This window comes from Betta splendens, chromosome 12 (genome assembly GCF_900634795.4).
Source record: "Betta splendens chromosome 12, fBetSpl5.4, whole genome shotgun sequence".
Lineage (NCBI taxonomy): Eukaryota > Metazoa > Chordata > Actinopteri > Anabantiformes > Osphronemidae > Betta > Betta splendens.
The window spans coordinates 2,589,461-2,606,113 of record NC_040892.2 but is presented as its reverse complement, the minus strand read 5'-3'; the positions used below and the strand labels follow the sequence as shown (position 1 = coordinate 2,606,113).

Here is a 16,653-nt window from a genome sequence, read left to right as displayed (position 1 = left end):
GTTTGAGGGGTGAAGCAGATATTACATAAGAGTGGTGTTTGGCATAACCAGCTACAATAATTCCACATATACACGGATTGTATGTCATAACTATGAAATAATGCAATAGGGAAAGTGTAGAAGCTGTTTAAAATATGAGAAGAGGGATCTTTTTGAAGCATGAATGTGAATCCCAGTGGGGATGATTGAGTCGCAGCCAGAAACAGAGAGTTAGATAAAACAGCTCAGTGAATCAAATGATTCCCAGGTTGCTGCTACTTCAGATCCCACTGAGAACCACCTGGACCGTCCGCGGCTCCGTAGCTTTGAACAGTTTTAGCTGATATTCATGACTGAGTCATACTAGCTCCCACTGATTTCCCCATATGAACCTTAGTTCGATGCCAAATGGAAATCTGCACTAAACTAAACTAAACTAAAGCCTGATCTACAGCAAATGTGCATGAACAGAGAACCTGGGAGAAAGTTAATGAGTGCTCAACATTATCCACCCTGAAACAACGAGGTTTAGATAAATTTTAAATTCTACTTCAAACTAAAACTGTTTTGTGTTTATACTGTAGCAGCATTCTGACACGCTCTCGGGCCATGACTAATTCTGTTAAAACGACATTAAAGCTCACATGGAGGCTTCAAGACTGGATGTTATCATTGGCCGAACATGTGACAATTAGCATGTTTCCTGTTTTCAAACTCACAAACGATTCGTGTCTGTTTTCTCGCCTGCAGGAACGAACACAAGGCGAACGCAGTCATCAGTCAGCGCTCGCGTTTCATAGTCTGTCAGGAAAAGATGCGAGAGCAGCAGCAGCGACAGGAGCCGTGGCGTCAAATGTGACAGGGTGGTAACCAAGCAACGCAATTAATAAACAGGAGCTTGGATTTTAGCATTAACCGGTACACGTGGATCCGTGCGGAACTGGGACCAAAGATCCACAGCCTCCTGAGTCTCCTTTGGATCATCTTGCTGTTGTGACCAAGGCAGCAGCAGTGGCTCAGATCATGTCTGAGAGCATGTTCGATAAGCCCCGGTGTCACATGGTTCGCCGGTGACTCAGGCCAGCAGCTGCTGTCAGGGAGACCTTTGTCATAATGATGGAGAGTCAGAATGGGAGCAAAACAATCCTCAGCTGAAAGCGTGATATTGTCTGAGGAGAAGCGAAGCTGTGAACGAGCTGCGATCACTTTGTGCCCTTTTCAGACGTCTGAACGCTGGGAACCAACGGCCTTTCCAGCCTCTTTTGTTAAAAAAACCCAAACAATAACAAGGTCGCTTCCTCTCATCCCTTCCCATCCTTCCTTCGCTGCACTTTCCCTTCCCGTCACTCCTTCCTCCGAGCGCTGATGCAGCACTTCTTCTGTTTTGCTTTCTCAGTCATTTTGTTGGTCGCTGAGAGAGGGAGGAATCGTAATGTAATCAAACAGGGAGGGGACACGCTGTAACGGACATGAACACTGTTCATGTTCATGTATTCAGGCCTGATGATGCTGGAATCAAACTTTGCTTTGTGACAGGATCATGAATAAAGCTGTGGCTCTTCAACTCGACCTTGCTTAAGATTCTCCTGCCTCGTCTTTGATGCTCGGTTCTTCAGTTTATGCTTCTTATTACGTCTCCTCCTTTAACAAAGGGTCTAATTATAAAGTAGCTGTGACTCAAAGTGACGCACACCTCAATCACTTTGCTGCGCATGTGGGCGGACAGACAGACACACACACACACACACACACACACACACACACACACACACACACACACACACACACACACACACACACACACACACACACACACACACACAAAGGCACCGCGGTGTGTCCCCAAGCAAAGGTAGCAGCTGCTCCCAGCATCACGTTGCATGTTTTAAAAGAGAAATATCAAATATCTGAGAAGTTCCCTGAAATATTTGAAGAAATGCCTCTGACAACACACACACCCACACACCCACCCACACACACACACACACACTGGCTGGACAGGATCAAATGTCTTGATCTGCTCTTTTGGTGAGTTTTGTTCAAAATGTCATGATATTTAAGCAAGATGCTCAGAATATCCAGAGCAGAGGAAAACGCCCCCTTGTTCATTATCTATGCGCTTTACAGTCGACATGTCTATCTGTGCCCCCAAACCCTCCAACTCTCTCTTTCCACACTTCATCTCTCTTTTCTCTGTGTGGCCTTCCTCTAATTCTCCATTCTTATGCAACTGGCTCATAAATAGAGGCGCTGGATGCGCCACTCAATTACCGTGTTTACGCTATAATGGGCTGAAGGCTGGGGCCAAGGTTTACAGCAGAGCCCACACAGGGTTGAGAACCTTCCTCCATTAACTTTATGTTTATTTAGTTTTAAAGCACACTGACTCATTCATCGCGCCTGCACAGGTGGGTGACGCGGTGGGCTTTGTGTGATGCTTAACGGCTTGTCTAGCAAGTTACAACTTCGCAGACCTGCACGAAGGGGTGAAGCCACGGCGCGAGAGGCCGGAAGGTTTCGTGTTGTTTTAGCTGCTGCTGGAGCTAAATCCGGGCCGACCTCGCTCCTCTTCCTGGTCTACGCCGTCCGTCGAGTCCGCATCCAGGTGGTTCCTGTTCTCTACGCTGTGGTCAGTTACACGCTGCAATCAGAAGGCCATCAGCAGCTTCAAACATCTGTATGAATCCACAGATGTTGGGGAAACTATTTTAAGTCGTGTGAGAACTAAACTCTCTAGACCAGAATTCAACACAAACATTGTTTTATCTGTTGTTTAGCTTTGAGGACTTTTCCAGACTAAGACAGGACGGTAATCCTCTCAGCATGGGGTCCGGGCTCATTAAAACACACCAGCGCTCTCATCAAGAGAGGAGCCGTCACCAGCTGAACTGTGACCCATTTTAGGTGTGACCCATTCGATTAAGGAACCAGGCTGCAGAGTCTATTATTCAGCATCCTGGGAACTAAACCTTAACACAGCAGTCTGAATAAAGGCCCTCGTGTGTTCTTTTATTGCAGTGTCCGGGACTCCCTCCAGCATTTGTGTGTGAGTGTGTGTGGGGGGTGGAGGGGTTCAGGATGCAGACCAGGGAATGTGTCCTGCAGTTTGAACAATCACACCTCGCCACCAGCTATTTCCCTCTTTTAACCTCTCGCTCCTCTGTACTTCCTCTCTCTTTGCCCTATTTTTCCTTTTCATTCTTCACTGCAGTGTTTTCTTTTTCTGCTTTTCTTCCTCTCAACCCTGTGGAATCAGCACTAGAAAATATTATCACTGCTACTTTTCAAACCCAGCTGATTCATGCTCCTGCTTCCGACTGTGTGTAAATCTTAATGTGTCAGGATTCGGGAGTCCCCCAGTGGCAGCATGCAAAACTGACCCCCCCCCACCCTCAGCTGAGTGGAGATGAATGAGTAAAAGCCAAAACATACATTTCCACATTTCCACCAGTCAATAAATCCATTTTCTATATGCACTTATGTTTTTCAGTCATCGCACGCTGGTCCTGGGTTTTTATTTTATTAAATCCATCGATTTCCTGTTTTGTTCTGCGTCATTTGTGAGTTCATAGACAATAAACAGGCAGCAATAATAAAGTTATTGGATCATTTATGTGGCATCCATGTGACCCAGCTGTGTAAAGCATGTACCTGTACTCACACTGGACCTGGTTTGTTTGCCGAGCTCACTTTTTAAACCCCGGCCTTCCCGTGTCCGTTTGTGTTGTGCCACCACCCCCTTGTGTCCATGTCCAGGACTGAGCAGCGCTACAGCAGCTGAGGGAGGAGCATCCAAGGTGGAGCTCCACCTCGCTGCCCTCAGCTCACAGGCACAGGTACAGGGGGTTCAGAGCCTGCAGACGAAGCCAGCAAAGCAAGAAGAGGCGTGAAGTTAGGAAAAGACGATGCACGGCACAGTCATACAGCCAGATGTTCAGAAGTAGGTGGAGGAGAGAGAACGAGGCTGTGACGAACCATGGGGCGTTTTGGAAGTCGTCTGTTTCTGCTGCTGCTGATTTCTACAGATGTTTATGGAGGTAAGAGTTTCCTCAACACAAAGCTCAAAACTAGGATCGTTTAATTCTGTGTTGCTGTAAATGCATCCTCTAGAAACAGATAATTGTGATGCATTACTTTCACTCTGGAATTTCTGATTCATTTAAATTCTTCTGTGCCAAACTAATGTTTAATCCTTGCACCTTGAATAACAACAACTTTACATCTATGCAGAAAAGAAGTGCATTCACATTCAAGTTGTGTCTGTGACAATAGGAAGATTATCAATAATCCAGCGTTCACTGCTGTGACAGAGGCAGATTACACTGGGTTACACTGACACTGAGCTTATAGGCTTTATGCACAGTTACATGCTGGGCTGAACTGCTGACTGAGGTAAAAACCGGGCGAGATGAAATTCATTTAGTTAAGTTAAATAAAGTTAAATAAAAAGACTTAAAGACCAATAAAAAGAATTAATCAAAATAAAATCGTAGGCTGTTTTGATGTGTTTGGCCAAAGTCTGATAAATTATAGGTTTTCATGTAATTGCCCAGAATTGTTACGCTGCAGTAAACAAATTGAGCCATTTACTGCTTTTGTTGGTATAATTAACAATAACAGGTGTCTTTCAGTGCATTTCTACATCCTTTGTTCGTAATAATTTGTTTGTGGTTTGTTTTGATTCCATGCTGCGCCCCTCTTTGATTTTAAAGAGCTTTCCAATCCAACCACACACACCACGCACAGGCCCTGACCTGCATGCGACGCGCACGGCCTCCACAAATGGACACTCGGTCGTTTTGAAAGAGTGGTTGTTTGAGGGTCAAATCGATTTAACTAAAGGCCGCTTTACTTAAGCCAGAGGCGTGAGTGGTGGAGCGGCAGCAGTCCATCGGTTCACACAGCACAACACAGATGCACATAACTCAACATAATGTAACCACTAACGAAAAATGGTTTAACACTGTTACATTGATGCGCTCTTTATTTTAATTACTTTGACCAACATCATGTATCAGTGTCATCAGCTTCAGGATTATATGTTTAGTGTTCATTAATAAATATGGCTTCATCTCTCTACTTAAACATTGCATCTGGGTCAACGGTTCAGTCTAATTAGCACCAGAACATTTCAGAGTGACCCGCTCCACGATGCATTAGTTGCCATTAATTGAATTCAGATAGCAGGTGTAAAGAACAGACTACACACTAAATAAGCCAGTCAATGCAGATTAGTGGACAGTCACTTACATTCCGCCGAGCAATAATGAACTAAATGTGCAGCAATCCTCTGAATCTGCATTAAATGCACACCTTGGTTCTAGCGTCATTCTACGGTGATGGCTTCATCCACCTGCGAACCGCGGAGACGTCCAGTCAGACATTGGTTCATGTCCGATTCCGAACCGCTCATGAAAGGGGGTTGTTGTTTTTGGCAGCAGGACGCAGAGATTTCGTGCTGCTGGAGCTGATCTCCGGGCGCCTGCAGGTGAGCTATAGCACATTTAGACTGGGTCCACTATGAAAAAGAAATTGTTTTTCATTAATGATAGAAAGGGCAATACAAAGTGCATTGTAATAATAAAGCAAAAGAGTCAAAGTGATAGTATCTAAGGGATTTCACAGAAATATGCATCACAACTGCAAAACTAAATATGTTGTCCCTTCGAGCATTTCAGCTCGCTTCAGGCCATGCGTGTTAACATTTACTGTCCTAAGAGTGAGGGAGGAATGAATTCACACAGCCTGGTGTCAGCTGCTTGCAGAGGGAAAAAATAAACCCTTTGGCACAGGCTTCATTTCAGAACATGTTCCTTCATGACCAAGGTTGAGAGAGAACGACGTTACAGTTTAATGAAGACTCCAAGTACACCACGGCGGAAGACTCTGGTTACAGTCATCTAATCTACAATACATGTGCTTGTTTTTGTTTTGAAATATGTAATTTATGTGTCTTGGCAGCGGAACCAAAAGGATTTTGATGTTAACGTTCTAATTATTTTTCTGCCTTTCATCCCTGTTTCTCTTGCTGCCCTCACTCACTCCTCAGGCCCGTCTAGATTTGGGCTCAGGTGAGCGTTCTCTGCTCTCGGAGCAGGGCGTTTGTCTTAGCGACCTCGCGTGGCACTCTGTTGAGCTTATCCACCACCACCACCACGTCACCATGACCGTTGACCGGAATTCTCGCACTAGCGCGCGACTCCCAGATCCAGATGTGGAGCTCAGCGTCGACCGCGGGCTGTTTGTTGGCGCGGCAGCTGGGCTCGAGCACCCCTACCTTGTCAACATTTCCACCGGGTTTAGAGGTTGCGTGGATGAAGCTGTCTTCAATGAACATAACCTGTTGTCGAGCTTAAAGTCATATTCTACGTACAAACGTGTCCATGAGGTCTCTCTAGGCTGTAGTGCACAGTTTTCTGCAACGGAAGAAGATCCTGTCAGTTTTTTTAGCTCTAAGTCCTTCATGGCACTAGCTCCATGGGAGGTACCACAGGAGGGGGTGATTGAGTGTGAACTGTACCCACCTGCAAAAAAAGAAGACGGCTTGGTCCTCTACAGCTCCAGCCACAATGGGTTTGTTGCTGTAGCAATCAAAGAAGGTCACTTGGTGGCAACAGTAGGCACCAGAGAGGGGAGTCAGACTGAACTGCGTTCGTCAACCAACGTCCAGAGCAACCACATGTGGCACCCTATCCAGCTGCAGCTGCTGCCTCAGAGCATTCAGCTGAAGGTGGGCGAGGAGCTAATCAAGACCGGCCTGAGTCCAGAGCTTCGGGGCGTCCGGCTCAAAGGGCCTCTTTTCCTGGGAGGGTTGGATGAAGAAGCCCGTAGGGAGGCGCGGCGAGCTGGGCTGGTTTCTGCCTCCACTGGACGAGGAACCTCCTTCAAAGGCTGCCTCAGAGACCTGAGGGTGAACGCCCAGAGAACGGGTCTACCTCACGCTGCTGTCACCAAGGACGTCACTGTGGGCTGCAAAACGGGCCAACCTCCAGAGACGGTGACCGCCGAAAGCCCAACGGATCAGTCTGCGTTTGCTACAGCTACGCAAGAAGTTGGCGCCAGGAAGAAGAATTCTAGCTTTTTGTTGCTAAGAAGGTTGGAGGTGGCAGAGGGAGGCCGGGTGCCTCTGGAGCCGAAGCACATCAAAGTATGACTGGTTTGTTCTCAATTCTGGGTATTACAAGTAAATATAAAGTAGAGTTTTCTCTGATGAAACCAAATTACCTACTTTCTACAGGTCAACCTTGATATCCGGAAACTGGGCATCCGTCCATCCCAACTCATGTTCAGTATTGAGGAGCAGCCCGTCCACGGTCAGCTCCGCCTAGACTCATTGGATGAAGGGCACGAGAGGACTGTCACAACAGGGGCAGAAGAAAAAGATCTGACTTTTAGCATGCTGGACCTGTGGCACGGCCGTGTGATGTACATCCACAGTGGCTCAGAGGACCAGAATGACTTCTTCATGTTTTCAGTATTCGCCAGCAATAAAAAGGAGCTCCCTGGGTTTCTGAAGGGCAACCGCCTGCTTCGGTTTGATATCAGCATCATTCCTGTCAACGACGCACCCGTGCTCAGCCTTCCTGAGGGAAACATTCTCACTCTCCTGCAGAGGACGAAACAACAGGTAGGCAAATCAGAATGTTGACTGTCAATAAAGCAAAACAAACCTGGACTCGGTATGTCTGTCAAACTGATGATGCTTAACGTCAACAGCTAACAACAGATATCCTGCGAGTGTCAGACCCCGACAGCCGCCCTGCAGAGCTCGTGTTCAGCTCCCTGGGAAACCTCAGTGCTGAGGCCGGACACCTTGAGCACAAGGATTATCCTGGCAGGTCGGTGCTGGCTTTGTGAGGGTTTACTCTGCATTTACATGGTCATGCATCAGGTTCCAAACCATTCACACAGAGTCACTTCTGTTCATTTGTTTTACTTTTCTTGAGTCAAAAAAAGGACATCAATGTTTGACGAGGTTTGACTTTTGCCTCAGGGCCATTAGCTTGTTCTCGCTGCAAGACCTGGAGGAGGGTAAAATCAACTTTGTCCACACTGGAACGTCCACCTCCAGACTGGCCCTCAGGGTCAGCGACGGTCAGAGAGTGAGTAAAACAGTAGTTGGTTGAAATGTAAGTATTGAATGAAAGTATTGTATGAGCAAGGAATGAAGAACACATCTCTTATCATGTGTTCTCTCTTACACAGCTCAGCAACACGGTGGTTCTGAGGATTCTGGCTGTGGCGCTCGAACACAAGCTAGCCAATAATACGGGAGTGGAGGTGAACCAAGGTGAAGCCTGTGTCATCACCACTAATCATCTTGCAGTGCAGGTTAATGTGGCGACTCAGGCAGTGGAAATCCGCTACAACGTCACAGAGTTGCCGCGCTTTGGTGAGCTGCAGCGGCTGCACTCGAGCTATGAATGGAGGCCGACGACTTCCTTCTCTCAGAAGCTTCTAGAAAAGGAGCGCATTCGCTACCTCAGCACCTACCGTGGCCTCCAGGCTCACGGCAACGTCACTGACCAGTTCAAATGTAACGTGAGAATAGGTTCCACGGCCACGGAGGAGGTCGTCGTTCCCGTCACTGTACGTTGGCTCAGCTTCAAGGTAACGCGCAGCAAGATGGACGTCAGCGGGGCTCAGGCGGCCGTCGTCACAGGTGAGGACCTCCGGGTGATTTCTAAAGGTGTGAAACTCAACGAGAGCCAGCTCTGCTTCAGGCTGCTGACGGCTCCAAAGAAAGGCCAGCTACTCCTCAGCGACAAACTGCTCCAGAGCAACTCGACATTCAGCCAGAAGGACATAACGGATGGTTTGGTGAAGTACGAACTCCTTCAGCAGCCGCTCGACGACGCGAGGGACGCGTTCAGCTTCCAGGTGTTCTCAACACACGCTGAATCGTCAAGCTACGACTTCAGAATCAGCATCAAAGCAGAGTCAACAGCCATGTCTATTATCAACAAAGGCCTTTCAGTCCCGGAGGGAGGAAGTAGAGTCATCAGCAAAGATGTTCTGTTCACCCACACAGCAGCTGAGCAGGAAGTCCAGTACAGCGTCACCAGGAGCCCAAGGCATGGCCAGATAAGAAGGATCAACCTGTCCAACTCCACCTCCATCAACGACAACATCGTGAGCTTCACAAACCAGGACATCGTAGAGGAGAGGATCATGTACGTTCACGACGACAGCGAGACCAAGCAAGACTCCTTCACATTTCAAATCCTGGTTTATAGAGCGCATAAACAGACGGACAAGAACGAGGACAGACACGCGACCGAGCACGCCTTTAACATCTCCGTCCAGCTCGTTAATGACCGGAGGCCTGTGAGGGTCGTGGACAAAGTCTTCCATGTGGCTCGCGACGGCCAGAGGCTGATGACGCTGGACGACCTCCGGTACCGGGACGACGATTCGGACTTCGAGGACGGCTGGTTGGTGTACACTCGCAGAGGGATTCCCCTGGGAGAACTGGTGCTGGCAGCAAACCCCAGCCATAGGCTGTATGAGTTCACCCAGCGGGACCTGGAGCAGGTTTGTGTAGAAACACACCTTCTCTCTCATTGTCATCGTGTCTCATCTTTTTCTCTCTCCTTTTAGAAAAAGGTGTTGTTTGTGCACAGAGGAGTGAGTTTTGGCCGTTTTGTGCTTTTTGTCTCAGATGGGAAACATTATGTTTCAGCACTGATGGAGGTGATTATGATACTGTCACACTTTTTTTTATTCACTAAAATCTGTATTTCAGTCAATTTGTTAGTATGTAAACATCATGAGATAGACTGTTATTGTTAACAGACCTCTGTGTCACTGGCTGGTGCAGGTAATGGCCCAGGATCCTTACCTCCATGTAGAAAACAACACTGGCCTCATGGTCCAGCAAGGCGGCATCACTACTCTGACCTCCACCAACCTCAGCGTCTTCAGCAACCTCGACATCCGAGACCCACGGGAAGTGACATTCGAGGTCTTCCTCCCCCCCAAACATGGCGCGCTCTGCTTTGGCGACGAAGGCGGAACGGAAGCAGGTGCGGTTTTGACGTTCACCCAGTGGGACCTGGCGGCGGGCCGCTTGGCCTATCGCCATGACGGCAGCCACGAGCTGCTGGATGCGTTCAATGTGACGGCGAGAGCCAAGGAGAACGGCACGGAGAGCCGACCGAACAGAGGGAGACGGGAGGCGCACCTGGACATCGGGGTGTCGGTAAAGGTCTACCTGGAGAGTCACCAGAGGCCACCGACGGTCATCAGCTGCCGCCCGGTGGTGGTGGCAGAGGGACAGAACGTGTCCGTAAGCAGGGGACATTTAGAGGTGAGGTCTCTTAATACAGACCTAAACACATCATCACATCCACACACATTATTAAACTAATAATATATCTCTGTTTCCTTCTCACCAGGTGGTCCACGAGGACAGTCAGCCCTCAGAGATAGTCTTTACTGTCCAAAGTCCTCCCACCCTGGGCTTTCTTCACTCCCCCATCAACAAGCAGAAGAGCGGCGACGCAGAGCAGCTCCTCCGTCAGGTGAAGCCAACTTTAAAGCTAAGTGTGGGTTTATGCTGCCAACGAGCTGGAAGCGCAGCCAATGAGAGCGAACAATGTGGAAACCAAATGAAACCTGAACAGAATAAATAAAGGGATTGTGACCTAATTTAAATTTAAATGTAAAACTTTGTTTTTGGTTGTTTAATACAGAATCAAATTTTTGAATACATCAAAAAGCAGCCGATGACCTCGTTCACTCAGGAAGACGTCAACCAGGGCCGGGTCATTTACCATCAGCAGACCATGGGAAGCAACGACTCTGTTCTGTTGGAGGCTACGAATGGAGTCACAACGGTTGGTCCCATCAGGCTGGAGGTGGACATCCTTCCTGCCCTCCTGCCTCTACAGGTACAGCTACAGGAGCACGTGTAGGTCGTAGGTGAAGGAAAAAGGCCGAGAGGACTTATTTGCCTTACATATGTGTTGTTGGTTGTGTAGGTGTCTGACTTGACCCTGGATGAGGGTTCATCTCTCCTGCTGACCTCTGACATCATCAAGGTCGCCAGTCATCACTTCTCAAACATGAACTTCCTGTATCAGGTCGTGGTTCCGCCACAACGCGGACACCTGGAGCACAGCCGGATCCCGGGAATGCCCATCACTGCTTTCACACACACTGAGGTCTGACTGATCACTCGTTATGTAAAGCAAATGAATCACAGAACTTTGCTTTTTTACTGGCTCTAAGGTACGATGGAACTTCGGTCATTGCTTTGCAGGTGGAGCGTGAATACATTTCGTACGTCCACGATGGCAGTGACACACAGGAAGATAACTTCACCATCGTGGCCAATCAGACAGAAATCACAAAGCACAGTTTGCCACAAACTGTTCACGTCAACATCAACCCCATCAATGACGAGATGCCCGCGGTTACCGCCAACCGGGGTTTGAAGGTGAGAGCTGTGATAACGGAAATAAAAGAAATGCCCTTCCACTGTCATACGTCTTGTTGTGGTTTCCCAGGTGTGGGCAGGTTCAGCGACTGAAATAACAACAGCTGAGCTCAGCGCTGAGGACTCGGACACGTCACCGGAGGCTCTGGAGTTCATCGTGACGCCGCCCAGCAACGGCCACCTGGCTCTGAAGAGGGCGCCCTCCAAGCACATCCTCAACTTCACACAGCATCACATACAGAGCGGGCAACTGCTGTTTGTGCACAGTGGTGCGCAGGCGTAGCTTTTTATTCGTATACTGCGGCCTCTGCTGTATAATGACTCAGCATCATTCTTCTTGCAGGTGCGCTGTCCGGCGGCTTCCACTTCCAGGTGAACGACGGCCTGAACTTTGCTCCTCGTCAGATCTTCAGCACAAGCGCCCGCTCTCTGTTCCTGACCCTGCACAGAAACCTCCCCCTGCAGGTCTACCCAGGTATAGCGCCTCATCTGGTCTGGATGATGAGCTGAAGGTCATCAGCTCATCATCACCTGATCAAAGCATTACCGAAGGCGGTGAATACCTACTTTTCTCCCCTCTTCTGCTGAAAAAGCCTCGTTTGTTGGACTCTCTGAATGCTTTCCAAATGTAGTGCAGTTATGTAACAGTGGCACTGGGTGGCATCGCTACTCTCATTAGCTCGCTGCATTATGTTCCTGCCCACACACACTGATCACAGTCCCATGTGCTCGGTCGCTGCCAAGCTGATATTCTTGCTTTATTTAACCATCCACACTTCTAATCTGTGAACACACAAAGTTATCAGGAGTTTTTCTGCTCAAGGTTATTCTGTTGTTCTAGTGAACAGGCCCTGAAATCTGAAAAAAGGTCAGGTGTTATTGGTGCGAAGCAGTTTCGACTGAGGGGAGCGTTTTTATACTGTATGTGGCTCTATATAAAAACTGGTTACAGTTTGGAAAATCAACTCCTTGTCTGTCTTTGTTTCCCCTTAAAGGTTCCGTGACGCCAATTTCAGAGCGAGAGCTTCACGTCGTAACCAACAATGTCACCGATATCAGAGGAAACCCGTCTGTGGCGTTTACTGTGACGGCTCCTCCGAAGCTCGGACGTCTGCTCCAGCGAATGCCCGACAACTCCACGAGGAACGTCTACACATTCACACAACGCATGGTGGGAGAATTCATCCTTCGTCGTTGTCTCCACCGTGGACAGACTTCTTTCTTTCATCCCTTCATGTCTTCGCCTCGTCTTTTCTCAGGTCGATCATGGCGTCATCCTGTATGACCAGAACAAGCCCGAGTCGGTGGGATGGGCCGCTACAGACGCCTTCTCTTTCACCGTGTCCTGTCCTCCGGCCGTCCTCCCCCCCCACACCTTCACCATCCTAATCTCCTACCAGGCCCACAGACATGACGGACAGCATCGGACCGACCTGCTGAACAATGCAGGTACCGGTCAATGAGACTGAACCTAACGCCTGTGGAAATGCCAACGCACTGTCTCTTTGTGTCCAGGTGCTGTGGTGGCAGAGGGAGGCTGGGTCACAATTGACAGGTCCAGACTCGATGCCTCCAATCTTCTGGGCAAAGTTCCAGAGTCCCACCGGAAGAAGCTCCACATCCTTTACCGAGTCGTTTCTCCGCCACGTCACGGGGTTCTGTCCGTACAAGGCCAAAATCTGAGCAGGTAAAAAGCTGAGTGCATATATTTATACACAGATATTACAAATATTACAGAACATTTTTCATCTCCCACTAGAAACCAGCCAGACTTCTCCCAGGCCACTCTGAACAAGTTCGGCATCACATACGTCCACGACGACTCAGAGACCACAAGCGACAGCTTCACGTTCCGGGCCTGGGTGGCTCCTTTGGGTCCCTCCTCCTCTTCCTCCTCGTCTTCATCTCCCGCCTTCCTCGCCGACGCTTCCTCCTCGTTTCCAACTCTACGCGCAGCCTCCTTCCCATCATCAGATGCAGGTTCTCGTCGCCACGATACGGACGGCCTGGCGGTGACGGAGACGTTCAACATCACCGTGACGCCGGTCAACGACCAGCCGCCGCTGCTCCGGAGCAGAGCCCCGAGCGCGAAGGTCGTGGTTGGAGAGCGGGTGGTGCTGGGGCCGGACAAACTGCAGGTGAGCCAGCGTGCGGTGAAGAATGGTACTTACAGCTACAGACATTACATGTGCTGCTGCTCCTCAGGTTGAGGATCGTGACACGCCTCCAGAGGAGCTGCACTACCTCATCATCAGAAAGCCCAGTAACGGGTACCTGACACTTGGGGAGAGGCCGGAGCCGGTGACGTCCTTCACCCAGTATGACATCAACCACGGTCGGCTGCACTTCATACAGAAGGTGGAGTCCCACAGAGCAGCAGCACATTCATAGCTGCACGTATTGTGTCTGGTGACGGATGGAAAGCTGTAGCATAAAACCTCATGAAACGGCGTTTTCTCACCATCAGGGCGAACCTTCAACTGGAGTTTTCTACTTCAATGTAACCGACGGTCATCACCGTCCGCTCTACAAACTCTTCAGCTTGGAGGTGATTAAACCCTCCGTGTCCATGGAGAACAACACTGGCCTGTCCTTGACCCAAGGCCGCACTGCTGTCGTCCTGACGACCAATCAGCTGGCAGCTCGAACCAACGGCCGCAGTCCAGCGAACGTCACCTACACGGTCACGACGCCTCCTCGCCACGGGCGCATCGCCATCAACGACCGGGAGGTCACGACCTTCGGCCACGAGGACCTGCAGTCCGGCCGCGTCGTCTACCACATGACGGATCTGAGCGAGTCGGAGGACAGCTTTAACGTCTCGGCGTCGGCGTCGGCCCCGGGCGTCGACTACGGGGACGTCTCGCCGCAGGCGGTGAGGGTCAGCGTGCGGCCGCTCATCTACCTGAGGGAGCCGGTCCGAGTCCCCAGTGGGGTCCCCGTGAAACTGGGCAAGGCCATGATCGACGCGTCAGAGCTGGCGAGGATCAGCCGAAGCGACCCAGTGTTCGAGGTGCTGGTACCACCGAAACATGGGAAACTAGTCAAGGTAAAGCGTCACACCCTCTGCATGATTACATCACTCGTTTAGCAGATTCCACTGAAGAGTCAGACGTTGGAGGTTCCCACACCCTTCACCATAAAAATAACAGCAAAGCAGATCCTATTATTTGGAGGCACTGACACAAACACAGACATTAAATGAGTCCATTATTTGTGACTCAGTGTTTGTTTATTCAAAGCAGATGAGTCTGTAGCTGACTAAGCACAGGAAGACTTGAGCTCTACAAGCCAGAATGTACTGGAGCTTCAGTGTCTCCTCTGTCTGTGCAGATGACCTACGACCCCGACCGAGCCTCAGAGGTCCTGAAGGCGTTCACCTTCAGAGACGTGGTCCAGGGCCGAGTTGCCATTGAGGAGATTCTGAGTGAGGGCGACGGTCCGTTCCACGACAACAAGTCGACGGTGACGACAGCCCGAGGCCACGCGCCGGCGAGGCCGCTCAACGACTCCTTCGTCTTTCGCCTGAAAGCCGGCAACGTGCAGCCGGCGCAAGGTGAGCTTCACTTCACCATCCTGCCCCACCACCAGATGCACCACGGCTCGGGCGCCTTGAACAAAGCGGGCCGCGCCAGTCGCCAGCACGCCGTGACCCGCGGGTCGACCCATAACGGCACTGCGGCAGGAGGAGGGAGGGGAGGGGGGGGGTCGCACCCCCACGTTCTGACTCACAGGAACCACACCAGGAACCAGCACAGGCAGAGGCCCCACAGCCGCTGGGGGAACCACACAGGTGGGACTTCAGGAGGGAGATCAGAAAGCGGCGCAGAGGGAGGGAGCCACTCCCACTCCCACGCCCCCCCACCCCAAGCTCCCCCCGCCCAGGAGAAACACGGCCCAGTGAACCCCCCCCACGTCCACCCCGTCCACGTGGAGGTCCTCCCCCGGCCCGCCTCCGACCCCCTCCTCATCATCCTGCCTCTGCTGGCCTGCCTGCTCCTCATCGTCATCCTGGTGGTTCTGATTCTGGTGTTCCGGCACCGTAAGGAGAAGCAGGCGCGGCTGCAGCTGATCCAGGAGCTGGCGGCGGCGCGGCCTCCCGCTGAGGCCGCGTACCTGAGCCGCCCGGAGCGGAGTGCGGCCGTGCCGTCCGTGCTGGTCACCCCACTGGGTCCGGCCAGCTGTCCCACCTCTCCCAGGGTACCCATAAGCCCCCGGAGGAGAAGTCTGGCCCCGGGGATGACCTTCTGGGGGCCGTTTGAATCAGATGAAGCCTGTGAGGATGGGAACGTCAAGGCTGATAACAGTGCTGAAAGAGATCATGTAGGATGTTGCACTACGTTACCAGCTGTCACCTCAGGATTCAAGGCCTCTGTAACATCCAGGTCGCCTACTCCAACTCTCAAACACAGCCAGTACTGGGTCTGATGGACTAAACAGCAGTAGAACTGTGCCTTAGATGTGTATTATTGGTGTCAAGGTCACAAATGGCAAAACCTCCAGAGAAGATTTATGGATCTGAGGCACATCTGATCTGACAACAGCCACAATGTTGCAGTAAGAACAGAGGAAAGCTATGGATGCTGGGTGTAGCTGTGCTGAGGCGACTCTAGATCTGTATTTGCAGAATGAGGACGTGTCCCACATTTATTGCATGGTTCAGGTTTAACGTAGCATGAGCTTTAACGTCTTGTCAAATAGACCTGACCTGTTCCTTCATTCAGATCTTCAGTCAGCAGGTAGATTAGTGTGTTTATAAATGAGTCCAAGCATGAAAAGCTTTGAATTATTTTGCACTTTCCTGTGTTCTTTGTCTGACTGTCTGTTAGGTTGTGTTCATTATCCGTTATTGATTGACGTTTGATCCCTTTCAAGCCTGCGTCTGTTTCTTTGTGCACTGTGAAAGATTTATTTTTAATAAAAGATCATTTCTTACAGACTTGGGTGTCGCTCACACACATGAATGCAGTCTCCAATCAGTAGAGTGGAAAAATAATAATATAATAATAGGGTATCAGACATACATTAAGTGTTCATTTAACTACTGTATAATTGACATCTGTCAATTACAGAATCAACGTGGAGCTTTTGTGAAACTTCATCTTCAGTCAAACCTTTCTGCAATAAAGTAAAAACAAACACTGACTACACATTCTTTGTTAATACTTGTTCATCATCAATACAACACGTGTGAAGTGATTGCTGAAGCACGTCAGGCAGGAATGTAAACACCG

At 49.9% G+C, this 16,653-nt stretch overlaps 1 protein-coding gene across 2 annotated transcripts; it reads left to right on the top strand.

Moving 5' to 3' along the window:
- The first annotated feature begins 3,827 nt into the window (after positions 1-3,827).
- Positions 3,828-16,358, top strand: LOC114867193 (chondroitin sulfate proteoglycan 4-like). 2 transcript variants are annotated; one of them, XM_055513518.1, is made up of 22 exons: positions 3,828-4,016; positions 5,418-5,467; positions 6,029-7,126; positions 7,217-7,606; positions 7,696-7,817; positions 7,973-8,081; positions 8,185-9,513; positions 9,580-9,672; positions 9,800-10,288; positions 10,377-10,502; positions 10,674-10,871; positions 10,962-11,144; positions 11,243-11,419; positions 11,490-11,688; positions 11,763-11,894; positions 12,415-12,590; positions 12,679-12,868; positions 12,935-13,106; positions 13,179-13,557; positions 13,625-13,777; positions 13,887-14,468; positions 14,753-16,358. In XM_055513518.1, the coding sequence occupies exons 1-22, from the start codon at positions 3,956-3,958 to the stop codon at positions 15,845-15,847; spliced, it is 7,503 nt and encodes a 2,500-aa protein (XP_055369493.1). In that variant the 5' UTR covers positions 3,828-3,955; the 3' UTR covers positions 15,848-16,358. The 2 variants fall into 2 exon arrangements, with proteins under 2 accessions (XP_055369493.1, XP_029025484.1); XM_029169651.3 differs by having other exon boundaries at positions 5,304-5,467.
- The last annotated feature ends 295 nt before the right edge of the window (positions 16,359-16,653 follow it).